Here is a 17,500-nt window from a genome sequence, read left to right as displayed (position 1 = left end):
AAAAAGATTTTGTGTGATCGGGGCCTGAACATGCAGGAGGATGAAAGGAGGGCAAGGAATAGAGTGAATTGGATCGATGTGATATACCGGGGTTGACGTGCTGTCAGTGGATTGAATCAGGGCATGTGAAGCGTCTGGGGTACACCATGGAAAGCTGTGTAGGTATGTATATTTGCGTGTGTGGACGTATGTATATACATGTGTATGGGGGTGGGTTGGGCCATTTCTTTCGTCTGTTTCCTTGCGCTACCTCGCAAACGTGGGAGACAGCGACAAAGCAAAAATATATATATTATATATATATATATTATATATATATATATATATAATATATATATATATATATATATATATATATATATGTATATATATATATATATATTATATATATAATCCCTGGGGATAGGGTATCCCTGGGGATAGGGGAGAAAGAATACTTCCCACGTATTCCCTGCGGTCGTAGAAGCGACTAAAAGGGAGGGAGCGGTGGCTGGAAATCTCCCTGCGTTTTTTTTAATTTCCAAATGAGGAAGAGAGAAGGGGGCCAGGTGAGGATTTTCCCTCTAAGGCCAGTCTCTGTTTTTAATCGCTACTTGCAAAACGCGGGAAATGGCGAGTAGTATAAAAAAAAAAACAAAATAATATATTATATATATATTAAATCTTTATAATAATATATATATATATAATAATAAAATATATATATATATATAATATATATATATATATATATATATATATATATATATATATATATATCTTTTCTTTTCTTTCAAACTATTCGCCATTTCCCGCATTAGCGAGGTAGCGTTAAGAACAGAGGACTGGGCCTTTGAGGGAATATCCTCACCTGGCCCAATTCTCTGTTCCTTCTTTTGGAAAATTAAAAAAAACTAGAGGGAGGATTTCCAGCCCCCTGCTCCCTCCCCTTTTAGTCGCCTTCTACGACACGCAGGGAAAACGTGGGAAGTATTCTTTCTCCCCTATCCCCAGGGATACCTATCCAGGGATATATATATATATATATATATATATATATATATATATATTTTATATATATATATATATATTATATATATATATATATATATTTATTTATTTTTTTATATTTATTTATTTTGCTTTGTCGCTGTCTCCCGCGTTAGCGAGGTAGCGCAAGGAAACAGACGAAAGAATGGCTCAACCCACCCACATACACATGTATATACATACACGTCCACACACGCAAATATACATATCTATACATCTCAATGTACACATATATATACACACACAGACATATACATGTATACACATGTACATAATTCATACTGTCTGCCTTTATTTATTCCTATCGCCACCTCGTCACACATGGAATAACAACCCCCTCCCCCCTCATGTGTGCGAGGTAGCGCTAGGAAAAGACAACAAAGGCCCCATTCGTTTGCACTCAGTTTCTAGCTGTCATGTAATAATGCACCGAAACCACAGCTCCCTTTCCACATCCAGGCCCCACACAACTTTCCATGGTTTACCCCAGACGCTTCACATGTCCTGGTTCAATCCATTGACAGCACGTCGACCCCGGTATACCACATCTTTCCAGTTCACTATACTCCTTGCATGCCTTTCACCCTCCTGTATGTTCAGCCCCCGATCACTCAAAATCTTTTTCACTCCATCTTTCCACCTCCAATTTGATCTCCCACTTCTCCTCGTTCCCTCCACCTCTGACACATATATCCTCTTGGTCAATCTTTCCTCACTCATTCTCTCCATGTGACCAAACCATTTCAAAACACCCTCTTCTGCTCTCTCAACCACACTCTTTTTATTTCCACACATCTCTCTTACCCTTACATTACTTACTCGATCAAACTACCTCACACCACATATTGTCCTCAAACATCTCATTTCCAGCACATCCATCCTCTGCGCACATCTCTATCCATAGCCCACGCCTCGCAACCATACAGCATTGTTGGAACCACTATTCCTTCAAACATATCCATTTTTGCTTTCCGAGATAATGTTCTCGACTTCCAAACATTCTTCAAGGCTCCCAGAATTTTCGCCCCCTCCTCCACCCTATGATTTACTTCCGCTTCCATGGTCCCATCCGCTGCCAGATCCACTCCCAGATATCTAAAACACTTTACTTCTTCCAGTTTGTCTCCATTCAAACTTACCTCCCAATTGACTTGACCCTCAACCCTACTGTACCTAATAACCTTGCTCTTATTCACATTTACTCTTAACTTTCTTCTTTCACACACTTTACCAAACTCAGTCACCAACTTCTGCAGTTTCTCACATGAATCAGCCACCAGCGCTGTATCATCAGCGAACAACAACTGACTCACTTCCCAAGCTCTCTCATCCAACAAACTGCATACTTGCCCCTCTTTCCCAAACTCTTGCATTCACCTCCCTAACAACCCCATCCATAAACAAATTAAACAACCATGGAGACATCACACACCCCTGCCGCAAACCTACATTCGCTGAGAACCAATCACTTTCCTCTCTTCCTACACGTACACATGCCTTACATCCCCGATAAACACTTTTCACTGCTTCTAACAACTTGCCTCCCACACCATATATTCTTAATACCTTCCACATATATATATATACATATATATATATTTTTTTTTTTTTTTTTTATACTTTGTCGCTGTCTCCCGCGTTTGCGAGGTAGCGCAAGGAAACAGACGAAAGAAATGGCCCCCCCCCCCCATACACATGTACATACGTCCACACACGCAAATATACATACCTACACAGCTTTCCATGGTTTACCCCAGACGCTTCACATGCCTTGATTCAATCCACTGACAGCACGTCAACCCCTGTATACCACATCGCTCCAATTCACTCTATTCCTTGCCCTCCTTTCACCCTCCTGCATGTTCAGGCCCCGATCATACAAAATGTTTTTCACTCCATCTTTCCACCTCCAATTTGGTCTCCCTCTTCTCCTCGTTCCCTCCACCTCCGACACATATATCCTCTTGGTCAATCTTTCCTCACTCATTCTCTCCATGTGCCCAAACCATTTCAAAACACCCTCTTCTGCTCTCTCAACCACGCTCTTTTTATTTCCACACATCTCTCTTACCCTTACGTTACTTACTCGATCAAACCACCTCACACCACACATTGTCCTCAAACATCTCATCTCCAGCACATCCATCCTCCTGCGCACATCTCTATCCATAGCCCACGCCTCGCAACCATACAACATTGTTGGAACCACTATTCCTTCAAACATACCCATTTTTGCTTTCCGAGATAATGTTCTCGACTTCCACACATTTTTCAAGGCTCCCAAAATATATATTATATATATATATATATATATATATTATATATATATATATATATATATATATATATATATATATATATATATATATATATATCTTTCTTTTCTTTCATACTATTTGCCATTTCCCGCGTTAGCAAGGTAGAGTTAAGAACAGAGGACTGGGCCTCTGAGGGAATATCCTCACCTAGCCTCGTTCTCTGTTCCTTCTTTTGGAAAATCAAAAAAAAACGAGAGGGGAGGATTTCCAGCCCCCCGCTCCCTCCCCTTTTAGTCGCCTTCTACGACACGCAGGGAATACGTGGGAAGTATTCTTTCTCCCCTATCCCCAGGGATATATATATATATATATATATATATATATATATATATATATATATATATATATATATATATATATATATATATATATATATATATATATATATATATATATATATATATATATATATATATATATAATAATATTTTATATATATATATACATACATATACACAAATATATACATATATACACATGTACATACTCTTATCTGTTGTCTTTATGAATTGCCTTTACCACCCCGCCACACAGTAAACAGCATCCCCCCCCCCCCTTCCAACGTGGTAGCTCTCATTAGTAATGCACCGAAACCACAGCTCCTTTTCCACATCCCGGCCCCACAGACCTTTCAAATGTTTACCGAAGACGTCTTCACATGCCCTGGTTCAATCCATTCACAGCACGTTGACCCCTGTATGCCACATCGTTCCAATTCACTTTATTCCTTGCACGCCTTTCACCCTCCTGTATGTTCAGGCACCGATAGCTCAATGTCTTTTTAATTCAATCCTTCCTCCTCCGATTTCGTCTCCCGCTTCTCCTTCTTCCCTCCACCTCCGACACATACATCGTCTTTTTCAATCTTTCCTCACTCATTCTCTCTATGTTACCATACCATTTGAACGCACCCTCTTCTGCCTTCTCAACAACACTCTTTTTATACCCATACTTCCCTCTTACCCTTTAATTACTTACTCGATTCAAACTACCTCACACCACATATTGTCCTCAAACATCTCATTTCCAATACATCCACCCTCCTCCTCACAACCCTATCTATAGCCCATGTCATATATCTATCTATAGCCGCAACCATATAACATTGTTGGAATCACTATTCCTTCAAACTTACACATTTTTGCTCTCCGAGATAACGTTCTTGCTTTCAACGCTCCCAGAGCCTTCGCCCCCTCCCCCACCCTGTGACTCACATCCGCTTCCATGGTTCCATCCGCTACTAAATCCACTCCCAGATATCTAAAACACTTTACTTCCTCCAGTTTTTCTCCATTCTAATATACTTCCCAATTGACTTGTCCCTCAACCCTACTGAACCTAATAACCTTGCTCTTATTCACATTTACTCTCAACTTTCTTCTTTCACACACTTTGTCAAACTCAGTTACCAACTGCTTCAGTTTCCCACCCGAATCAGCCACTAGCGCTGTATCATTAGCAAACAACAACTGACTCACTACGCAAGCCTTTTCATCCACAACAGACTGCATACTTGCCCCTCTCTCCAAAACTCTTGCGTTCATCTCCCTAACAACCCCATCCATAAACAAACTTAACAACCCTGGAGACATCACACACCCCTGCTGCAAACCGACATTTACTGGGAAAATCACTTTCTTCTCTTCCTACTCGTACACATACCTTACATCCTCGATAAAAGCTTTTCACTGCTTCTAGCAACTTACCTCCCACACCATACACTCTTAATAACTTCCACAGAGCATCTCTATCAACTCTATCATATTCCCTCTCCAGATCCATAAATGCTACATACAAATCCATCTGTTTTTTAAGTATTTCTCACATACATTCTTCAAAGCAAACACCTGATCTACACATCCTCTACCACTTCTGAAACCACACTGCTCTTCCCCAATCTGATGCTTTGTTCATGCCTTTACCCTCTCAATCAATACCGTCCCATATGATTTCCCAGGATTACTCAACAAACGTATGCCTCTGTAATTTGAACACTCACCTTTATCCCTTTTGCCTTTGTACAATGGCATTATGCATGTATTCCGCCGGTCCTCACGCATTTCACCATGATCCATACATACACTGAATATTTTTTTTTACCAATCAATCAGCAGCACAGTCACTACCTTTTTTAATAAATTTCACAGTAATACCATCCAAACTCGCCTCTCATCCCAACTCTCATTTGCCCTCTCTTTCACCTCTTGCACCTTTCTCTTGACTTCCTGCTGCTTTCTTTTATACATCTCTTCGTCATTCGCACTACTTCCCTGCAAAAAATCGTCCGAACGCCTCTCTCTTCTCTTTCACTAACAACCTTACTTCTTCATCCCACCACTCACTACCCTTTCTAATCTGCCCACATCCCACCATTCTCATGCCACATGCATCTTTTGCGCAAGCCATCACTGCTTCTCTAAATACATCCCATTCCTCCCCCCACTACCTTCACGTCATTTTGCTCTCACCTTCTGCATTATACACTCAATCTCTCCTGGTACTTCCTCACACAAGTCTCCTCACATACTCTCACTAATCTCTTCTCCCCATCATTATCTCCTCTTTTCTGAAAACCTCTTCAAATCTTCACCTTCGCCTCCACATGATAGTGATCAGACATCCCTCCAGCTACCCGCCTAAGAACATTTACATCCAGAAGTATTTCTTTTACACGCCTATCAATTAACATGCAATCCAATAACGCCCTTTGACCATCTCTCCTACTCACATATGTATACTTATGTATATCTCTCTTTCTAAACCAGGTATTCCCAATCACCAGACCTTTTTCAGCACACAAATGAACAAGCTCTTCACCATTTCCATTCACAACACTGAATACCCCATGTACAAAAATTATGCCTTCAACTGCCAGGTTACTCACCCTAGCATCCAAATCACCCATCACTATGACCCAGTCTCGTGCATCAAAGCTGCTAACGCACTCATTCAGCTGCTCCCAAAACACTTGCCTATCATGATCTTTCATTTCATGACCAGGTGCATAGACAGCAATAATCACCCATCTCTCTCCATCCACTTTCAATTTTACTCATATCAATCTAGAATTTACTTTCTTAAATTCTGTCACATACTCCCACAACTCCTCCTTCAAAAGTGCTACTCCTTTCTTTGTTCTTGTTCCATCACCAACCTCTGACTTACTCCCAAGATATTCCCAAACCACTCTTCCCCTTTACCCTTGAGCTTCGTTTTACTCAGAGCCAAAACATCCATGTTCATTTTCTCAAACATACTACCTATCTCTCTTCTCATCTTGGTTACATCCACACACATTCAGACACCCCAATCTGAGCCTTCGAGGGGGATGAGCACTCCCCGCATGACTCCTTCTTCTGTTTCCCCTTTTAGAAATTTAAATGCAAGGAGGGGGAGGGGGGTTAGCCCCCGCTCCCGCCTCCTTTAGTCGCCTTCTACGATACGCGGGGAAAAAGTGGTAAGTATTCTCTCTCTCCGATCCCCATGGATAGGGAACAGGTCAAATCTCTATACCTTATCCCACAGTTTTGGTCTGCCCCGACCTCTGTGTCACATGCAAGAATTTTCACTTTCATTTCCTTGGAGATTCGGATCTGGTCAATCTGGGTCCAGCAGATCACTGAAACTCAAATGTCACTCTTCGTCTCGTTAATGTAACTGCCATTAGCAATGTCAGTGTTGAGGTAGTGATGAGTGAATCACAGCGAGAAGACATTAATGTCGAATAACATATTCGTGACTAAATAAGATGTATAATGAAAGACAACACAATTTTTGCAAGTTTAATCTAGCTTTATCAATACACGGTCTTACATGAGACATCTTAAGCTTCATATGACTATCTTATGAAGTAGCTGCAATTCATATTTGTGACTTTTCTAATGTGTATTGTTGTAATATGGGTATTTTGGTACAAATGAAGTTCATATGCATATTCCATTTTGAGATGAGAAGTTCAGCCACCAACTAAATATGATTTACTATTGCCTGTATAGCGTTGGTCGAAAGCCATGCAATAGACAGTTCAGTGATATCCCATCTACAACATGAGAAAACTATATTGTTGTGAAACTGAAATGAACTGTATTTAAACTGACGATATAAAGTATGAGGAAAATATGCTTTCTGAATTCATATACAAAACTTCCCCATGAGATTTTTCATGACCTGCTTGAAGATGGCCAGTTGAAACCGATGGGAGAAATGACTCAGGTCTAGTTATTCAAAAAAGAACAATGGGGAGAGTTGCTTAGGTTTGCTGGAACGAAGATTAAATTTCAAGCTTGTGACTCAGAACAAATGACCTAATATACATAAATGTACGAAGGTTGATCTTATCTGTATCATTTTTTGTGATTGTGGTTAGATACTCTGTAACGTTTTCTAAACTGAAAAAAAAAATAATATCAAATCACTCTAATTCTGATATATTTTTGTCTAATGTATTACTTATTTGTAAGTTCTTTAAGTACCAAAGGTGTCTTTCTGAAATTAGATTTTTGAAGGAAAATCTTTGTGGTCCATTGCTACTGGTGCATTAAATCTATATGATGATGGGTAACAAATGGGCTTTTAAAAGCATTTCCACTCAAAGACGTAATCATCGGCCACCAGGGGCGCTGATGGTTGGGCTTCATACCCAGATGTAATCATTATGGGCCTACGTACACTTGTGCTAAGTTTCATGGTTTGATCATCAAATGAAGGGATTCTGGTTTATCTGTCCATATCAGTGGTTTAACACAAAATGAATAAATCCGTTTTCAGTTACAGGGACAAATTAAGGCTGACGAAGAGGTAAACTAATGATAAAGCGATTACTGAAGAAAAAAGCAGCAGGAAAATCTAGATGCAACCGTTTTCTGATCTTTGAGTCATCTCATTGGCGACGTATCATTAATTTGATGTCGGTCACACTAGTAAACGTTAGAGATTCAAAATAGGAGAAAGAATACCAGATCATCACCATCCAACGGTCATTGCGCAAGAAAGGCGGAGAAGTGGGACTGTTGGAGCACCTTTCACTGCACCACCATCCACCAATGACATGGCCACCTGCTTCGCTATCTGTGGGGAAAAACAGGAGGAAACTGCTCAGCCCTATTACCCTACTGATTCCAATGTGCCAGTCATACAGTCTGTCATACACGGTATACGCACAGGTTCATTTATTTCCCAAAAAGATTTACTGGATAGTCGACGAAGAAATCCTGTATAAAGGGTGCCTCAAAAAATTGTATACACGCTTTGAATCTTTATTAATACGATGTCAATCAAATCACATCCTAGATTCATCATTCAAGATGGAGCACTTGCTCACTACCACCGTCATGTAAGGGCCTATCTTGATGAAAATCTGCCGAACAGATGGATTGGGCTGAGGCAGCATTGAATACCCCCTCGTTCACCAGACCTCACGCCAATGGATATTTCATTAGGAGGACACCTGAAAGATAATGTTTATCGCACAAAACCGACAACAATCGATGAGATTAAAGGAGCCGTTGAAAGAGAATGTGCCCAAATCTCAAATGAACCGCTGAATGCTGTTTGCAACTCTATGGAACTGTCTTGTCATCAGTGTCTGGGCCAGAATGGCTATCAATTATATTTACATTTACTAATTCATTACATTCGCTATCTCCCGCGTTAGCGAGGTAGCGCAAGGAAACAGACGAAAGAATGGCCCAACCCACCCACAAAGACATGTATATACATAAACGCCCACACACGCACATATACATACCTATACATTTCAACGTATAACATATATATACATACACAGATATATACATACATACACATGTACGTGTTCATACTTGCTGCCTTCATCTATTCCCGTGGCCACCCCGCCGCGCATAAAATGGCACTTTTCTCCCCCTGCGTGCGCGTGAGGTATCGTTAGGAAAAGACAACAAAGGCCACATTCGTTCACACTCAGTCTCTAGCTGTCATGTGTAATGCACCGAAACCACAGCTCCCTTTCCACATCCAGGCCCCAAACACCTTTCCATGGTATACCCCAGACGCCTCACATGCCCTGGTTCAGTCCATTAATAGCACGTCGACCCCGAAATACCACATCGTTCCAATTGACTCTATAACTTGCACGCCTTTCACCCTCCTGTATGTTCAGGCCCTGATCGCTCAAAATCTGTTTCACTCCATCCTTCTACCTCCAATTTGGTCTCCCAGTTCTCTGCGTTCCCTCCATCTCTGACACATATATTCTCTTTGTCAATCTTTCCTCACTTATTCTCTCCATGTGACCAAACCATTTCAATAAACCCCTCTTCTGCGCTCTCAACCACACTCTTTTTATTACCACACATCTCTCTTACCCTTTCACTACTTACTTGGTCAAACCACCTCACACCACATATTGTCCTCAAACATTTCATTTCCAACACAATCACCCTCCTCTGCACAACCCTATCTATAGCCCATGCCTCGCAACCGTATAATATTGTTGGAACCAATATTCCTTGAAATATATCCATTTTTGCTCTACGAGATAACCATCTCGCCTTCCACATATTCTTCAACGCTCCCAGAACCTTCGTCCCCTCCCCCACCCAGTGACTCACTTCCACTTCCATGGTTTCTTCCACTGCTAAATCCACTTCCCAATCTGATATTCTGTACATGACTTTACCCTCTCAATCTATGCTCTCCCACATAATTTCCCAGGAATGTTCAAAAAACGTATACCTCTGTAGTTTGAACACTCACCTACATCTCCATTGCCTTTGTACAATGGCACTATGCACGCATTCTGCTAATCCTCAGGCACTTCACCCTGATCCATACGTACAAATTAACAAAACAGTCACCCCCTCTCTTAAGAAATTCAAATGCAATACCATACAAACCCGACGCTTTCCCGGATTTCATCTTAATCAAGGCTTTCACCACCTTCCCTCTTCACCAAACCAATTTCCCTGACTATCTCTTCGCACATACGTGTATATGTTGAATGTACATGTATGTACATATGCGTATATGGGAGTTTACGTACATATGTATATTTTTCTATTATCATTATACTCAATCGCCACCTCCCGCGTGAGCGAGGTAGTGCAAGGAAACGGACGAAAGAATGGCCCAACCCACCCACATACACATGTATATACATAAACGCCCACACACGCACATATACGTACCAATACATTTGAACATATACATACATATAAATACACAGATATATACTTACACACGCATGTACATATTCACACTTGCTGAATACGTATATTTCCGTCCCCACCCCGCCAAACATGAAATAGCATCCCCCAACCCCCACCCCCAGCGCGTGCGCGCGCGAGGTAGCACTAGGAAAAGACAAAAAGGCCACATTCGTTCACAATCAGTCTCTAGCCGTCATTTATAATGTACCGATACCCCAGCTCCCTTTCCGCATCCAGGCCCCACAAAACTTTCCATGGTTCACCCGACACTTCACATGCTCTGGTTCAATCATTGAAAGCACGTCTACCCCGGTATACCAAATCTTTCCAATTCACTCTATTCCTTGCACGCCTTTCACCTTCCTGTATGTTCAAGCCCCGATCCTTCAAAATTTTTTTCTCTCCATCCTTCCACCTCCAATTTAGTCTCCCACTTCTCCTCTTTCCCTACACCTCTGACACATAAATCCTCTTTGTCAATCTTTCCTCACTCATTTTCTCCATGCGACTGAGCCATTTCAGCACTCCTTCTTCTGCTCTCTCAACAACACTTTTCTATTTCCACACATCTCTCTTGCCCATCTTTACTAACTCCATATATCAACGTTGGGACCACTGTTCCTTCAATCATACCCGTTTTTGATCTCCGAGATAACGTTCTCGCCTTCCACACATTCTTCAACGCCCCCAGAACCCTCGCCTTCTCCCCCATCCTGTGACTCACTTCCATTTCCATGGTTCCATCCGCTGCTAAATCTGCTCCCAGATATCTAAAACACTTCACTTCCTCCAGTTTTTCTCCATTCAAATTTATCTCCCAGTTTACTTGTCCCTTAACCCTACTGAACCTAATAACCTTGCTCTTATTCACATATACTCTCAGCTTTCTTCTTTCACACACTTTAACAAACTCAGTCATCAACTTTTGCAGTTTCTCACCCGAATCAGCCACCAGCACGGTATCATCAGGGTACAAAAACTGACTCGCTTCCCAAGCCTTCCCATCAACAACAGACTGCATGCTTGCCCCTCTCTCCAAAGCTCTTGCATTCACCTCCCTAACAACCCCATTCATAAACAAATCAACCATGGAGACATCATGCATCCCTGCCGCAAACCGACGTTCACTGGGAACCAACCACTCTCCTCTCTTCATACACGTACACATGCCTTACACCCGCGGTAAAAACTTTTCACTCCTTCTAGCAACTTACTTCGCACACCATATACTCTTATATCTTCCACAAAGCATCTCTGTCAACCATATCATATGCCTTCTTCAGATCCATAAGTGTCACATACAAATCCATCTGCTTTTCTTAGTATTTCTCACGTACATTCTTTAAAGCAACCACCTGATCCACACATCCTCTACCATTTCTGAAACCACACTGCCCTCCCCCAGTCTGATGCTTTGTACATGACTTAACCCTCTTAATAATTCCCTCACATATAATTTCCCAGGAATACTCAACAAACTTATGCCTCTGTAATTTGAACACCCCTTAGTCTTTGTACAATGGAACTACGCATGCATTGCGCCAATTCTCATGCTCTTCACCATGGACCATACATACATTGAATATCTTACTAACCAATCAACAACACAGTCACCCCCTTTTTTATATAGATTCCACTGCAGTACCTTCCAAACCCGCCGACTTTTCGGCTTTCATCTTCCGCAAAACTTTCAGTACCTCTTCTCTCTTTACCAAACCATTCTCCCTAACCCTCTAACTTCGCACACCATCTCGAACAAAACACTCTATATCTGCCACTCTATCATCGAACACATTCAATGAACCTTCAAAATACTCACCCATCTCCTTCTGATATCACCATTATTTGTTATTACATCCCCATTTCGCCCTTCAACTATGTTCCCATTTGCTCTCTTGTCTTACGCATTTAATTACCTCCTTCCAAAACATCCTTTATTCTCAATAAAATTTGACGATACTCTCTCACCCCAACTCTAATTTACCCTCTTTTTCACCTCTTGCACCTTTCTCTTGACCTCCTGACACTTTCTTTTATACATCTTCCAGTCGTTTGCATTATTTCCCTCCAAAAATCGTCCAAATGCCTCTCCTTTCTCTTGGTCGAGGTCGTGTTCGAAGTGAGAGAGTTAGGGAGAATGATTTGGTAAACAGAGAAGCTTTGTGGAAGATGAAAGCCGGCAAGGCAGCGGATATGGATGGAATTGCAGTGGAATTCATTAAAAAAGGGGGTGACTGGCTAACTGACTGGTTGGTAAGGATATTTAATGTATGTATTACTCATGGTAATATATACATTGTATTTTAACTTGTATTTTAACTTTCTAAAAGGGGAAACAGCAGAAGGAGTCACGCGAGAGGTGCTCATCCTCCTGGAAGGCTCAGATTGGGGTGTCTAAATGTGTGTGGATGTCACCAAAATGAGAAAAAAAGAGATAGGTAGTATGATTGAGGAAAGGAACCTTGATGTTTTGGCTCTGAGTGAAACGAAGCTCAAGGGTAAAGGGGAAGAGTGGTTTGGGAATGTCTTGGGAGCAAAGTCAGGGGTTAGGGAGAGGACAAGAGCAAGGGAAGGAGTAGCACTACTCCTGAATCAGGAGTTGTGGGAGTATGTGATAGAGTGTAAGAAAGTAAATTCTAGATTGATATGGGTAAAACTGAAAGCTGATGGAGAGAGATGGGTGATTATTGGTGCATATGCATCTGGGCATGAGAAGAAAGATCATGAGAGGCAAGTGTTTTGGGAGCAGCTAAATGGCGTGTTAGTGGTTTTGATGCACAAGACCGGGTTATAGTGATGGGTGATTTGAATGCAAAGGTGAGTAATGTGGCAGTTGAGGGAATGATTGGTATACATGAAGTGCTCAGTGTTGTTAATGGAAATGGTGAAGAGCTTGTAGATTTATGTGCTGAAAAAGGACTGGTGATTGGGAATACCTGGTTTAAAAAGCGAGATATACATAAGTACACGTATGTAAGTAGGAGAGATGGCCAGAGAGCGTTATTGGATTACGTGTTAATTGATAGACGCACGAAAGAGAGACTTTTGGATGTTAATGTGCTGAGAGGTGCAACTGGAGGGATGTCTGATCATTATCTTGTGGAGGCAAAGGTGAAGATTTGTATGGGCTTTCAGAATAGAAGAGAAAATGTTGGGGTGAAGAGAGTGGTGAGAGTAAGTGAGCTTGGGAAGTAGACTTGTGTGAGGAAGTACCAGGAAAGACTGAGTACAGAATGGAAAAAGGTGAGAACAAAGGAGGTAAGGGGAGTGGGGAGGAATGGGATGTATTTAGGGAAGCAGTGATGGATTGCGCAAAAGATGCTTGTGGCATGAGAAGCGTGGGAGGTGGGTTGATTAGAAAAGGTAGTGAGTGGTGGGATAAAGAAGTAAGATTATTAGTGAAAGAAAAGAGAGAGGAATTTGGACGATTTTTGCAGGGAAATAATGCAAATGAGTGGCAGAGGTATAAAAGAAAGAGGCAGGAGGTCAAGAGAAAGGTGCAAGAGGTGAAAAAGAGGGTAAATGAAGTTGGGGTGAGAGAGTATCATTAAATTTCAGGGAGAATAAAAAGATGTTTTGGAAGGAGGTAAATAAAGTGCGTGAGACAAGGGAGCAAATGGGAACTTCAGTGAAGGGGGCTAATGGGGAGGTGATAACAAGTAGTGGTGATGTGAGAAGGAGATGGAGTGAGTATTTTGAAGGTTTGCTGAAGTGTTTGATGATAGAGTGGCAGATATAAGGTGTTTTGGTCGAAGTGGTGTGCAAAGTGAGAGGGTTAGGGAAAATGATTTGGTAAATAGAGAAGAAGTAGTAAAAGCTTTACGGAAGATGAAAGCCGGCAAGGCAGTAGGTTTGTATGGTATTGCAGTGGAATCTGTTAGAAAAGGGGGTGACTGTATTGTTGAGTGGTTGGTAAGGTTTTTTAATGTTTGTATGATTCATGGTGAGGTGCCTGAGGATTGCCGGAATGCTTGCATAGTGCCATTATACAAAGGCAAAGGGGATAAGAGTGAGTGCTCAAATTACAGAGGTATAAGTTTGTTGAGTATTCCTGGTAAATTATATGGGAGGGTATTGATTGAGAGGGTGAAGGCATGTACAGAGCATCAGATTGGGGAAGAGCAGTGTGGTTTCAGAAGTGGTAGAGGATGTGTGGATCAGGTGTTTGCTTTGAAGAATGTATGTGAGAAATACTTAGAAAAGCAAATGGATTTGTATGTAGCATTTATGGATCTGGAAAAGGCATATGATAGACTTGATAGAGATGCTCTGTGGAAGGTTTTAAGAATATATGGTGTGGGAGGCAAGTTGCTAGAAGCAGTGAAAAGTTTTTATCGAGGATGTAAGGCATATGTACGTGTAGGAAGAGAGGAAAGTGATTGGTTCTCAGTGAATGTAGATTTGCGGCAGGGGTGTGTGATGTCTCCATGGTTGTTCAATTTGTTTATGGATGGGGTTGTTAGGGAGGTGAATGCAAGAGTTTTGGAAAAAGGTGCAAGTATGCAGTCTGTTGTGGATGAGAGAGCTTGGGAAGTGAGTCAGTTGTTGTTCGCTGATGATACAGCGCTGTTGGCTGATTCATGTAAGAAACTGCAGAAGCTGGTGACCGAGTTTGGTAAAGTGTGTGAAAGAAGAAAGTTAAGAGCAAATGTGAATAAGAGCAAGGTTATTAGGTACAGTAGGGTTGAGGGTCAAGTAAATTGGGAGGTAAGTTTGAATGGAGAAAAACTGGAGGAAGTAAAGTGTTTTAGATATCTGGGAGTGGATCTGGCAGCGGATGGAACAATGTAAGCGGAAGTGGATCATAGGGTGGGGGAGGGGGCGAAAATTCGGGGAGCCTTGAAGAATGTTTGGAAGTCGAGAACATTATCTCGGAAAGCAAAAATGGGTATGTTTCAAGAAATAGTGGTTCCAACAATGTTGTATGGTTGCGAGGTGTGGGCTATAGATAGAGTTGTGCGCAGGAGGGTGGATGTGCTGGAAATGAGATGTTTGAGGACAATATGTGGTGTGAGGTGGTTTGATCGAGTAAGTAATGTAAGGGTAAGAGAGATGTGTGGAAATAAAAAGAGTGTGGTTGAGAGAGCAGAAGAGGGTGTTTTGAAATGATTTGGTCACATGGAGAGAATGAGTGAGGAAAGATTTTTTATTTCCACACATCTCTTACCCTTACGTTACTTACTCGATCAAACCACCTCACACCACACATTGTCCTCAAACATCTCATTTCCAGCACATCCATCCTCCTGCGCACAACTCTATCCATAGCCCACGCCTCGCAACGATACAACATTGTTGGAACCACTATTCCTTCAAACATACCCATTTTTGCTTTCCGAGATAATGTTCTCGACTTCCACACATTCTTCAAGGCTCCCAGGATTTTCGCCCCCTCCCCCACCCTATGATCCACTTCCGCTTCCATGGTTCCATCCGCTGCCAGATCCACTCCCATATATCTAAAGCACTTTACTTCCTCCAGTTTTTCTCCATTCAAACTTACATCCCAATTGACTTCACCCTCAACCCTACTGTACCTAATAACCTTGCTCTTATTCACATTTACTCTTAACTTTCTTCTTTCACACACTATACCAAACTCAGTCACCAGCTTCTGCAGTTTCTCACATGAATCAGCCAAAAGCGCTGTATCATCAGCGAACAACAACTGACTCACTTCCCAAGCTCTCTCATCTCCAACAGACTTCATACTTGCACCTCTTACCAAAACTCTTGCATTCACCTCCCTAACAACCCCATCCACAAACAAATTAAACAACCATGGAGACATCACACACCCCTGCCGCAAACTTACATTCACTTAGAACCAATCACTTTCCTCTCTTCCTACACGTACACATGCCTTACATCCTCGATGAAAACTTTTCACTGCTTCTAACAACTTGCCTCCCACACCATATGTTCTTAATACCTTCCACAGAGCATCTCTATCAAGTCTATCATATGCCTTCTCCAGATCCATAAATGCTACATACAAATCCATTTGCTTTTCTAAGTATTTCTCACATACATTCTTCAAAGCAAACACCTGATCCACACATCCTCTACCACTTCTGAAACTACACTCCTCTTCCCCAATCTGATGCTCTGTACATGCCTTCACCCTCTCAATCAATGCCCTCCCATATAATCTACCAGGAATACTCAACAAACTTATACCTCTGTAATTTGAGCACTCACTCTTATCCCCTTTGCCTTTCTACAATGGCACTATGCACGCATTCCGCCAATCCTCAGGCACCTCATCATGAGTCATACATACATTAAATAACCTTATCAACCAGTCAATAATACAGTCACCAGTTTTTTAATGAATATATATATATATATATATATATATATATATATATATATATATATATATATTATATATATATATATATATATATATATATTCTTTTTTTTTTCATACTATTCGCTATTTCCCGCGATAGCGAGGTAGCGTTAAGAACAGAGGACTGGGCCTTTTTTGGAATATCCTCACCTGGCCCCCTCTGTTCCTTCTTTTGGAAAAAAAAAAAAAAAAAAGAGAGGGGAGGATATATATATATATATTATAATAATATATATATATATATATATATATATATATATATATATATATATATATATATATATATATATAATATATATATATATATATAGAAAGCGACTAGAGGGGACGGGAGCGGGGGGCCAGAAATCCTCCCCTCCTTGTATTTATTAACTTTCTAAAATGGGAAACAGAAGAAGGAGTCACACGGGGAGTGCTCATCCTCCTCGAAGGCTCAGATTGGGGTGCCTAAATGTATGTGGATGTAACCAAGATGTGAAAAAAGGAGAGATAGGTAGTATGTTTGAGGAAAGGAACCTGGATGTTTTGGCTCTGAGTGAAACGAAGCTCAAGGGTAAAGGGGAAGAGTGGTTTGGGAATGTCTTGGGAGTAAAGTCAGGGGTTAGTGAGAGAAC

The 17,500-nt window shown here is 41.2% G+C and overlaps 1 protein-coding gene across 3 annotated transcripts in view; it reads right to left on the bottom strand.

Moving 5' to 3' along the window:
• LOC139756401 (uncharacterized) overlaps window positions 1-17,500 on the bottom strand; it is a 150,935-nt gene that overhangs the window by 21,161 nt on the left and 112,274 nt on the right. Inside the window, exon 8 of one of the 3 annotated variants that reach the window (XM_071675825.1) lies at window positions 7,116-8,414. The exons of 1 other annotated variant lie outside the window; for it this stretch is intronic. In XM_071675825.1, coding sequence (XP_071531926.1) covers window positions 8,227-8,414 — 188 coding nt within the window. In that variant the 3' untranslated portion in view covers window positions 7,116-8,226. Of the gene's footprint in view, window positions 1-7,115; window positions 8,415-8,638; window positions 8,794-17,500 lie in introns of those variants that run through there. One more of the 3 variants, XM_071675827.1, reaches the window with a different exon arrangement.

Source organism: Panulirus ornatus, chromosome 21 (genome assembly GCF_036320965.1).
Source record: "Panulirus ornatus isolate Po-2019 chromosome 21, ASM3632096v1, whole genome shotgun sequence".
In the NCBI taxonomy this organism is placed as follows: domain Eukaryota; kingdom Metazoa; phylum Arthropoda; class Malacostraca; order Decapoda; family Palinuridae; genus Panulirus; species Panulirus ornatus.
This window is presented reverse-complemented; position numbering and strand designations above follow the sequence as displayed.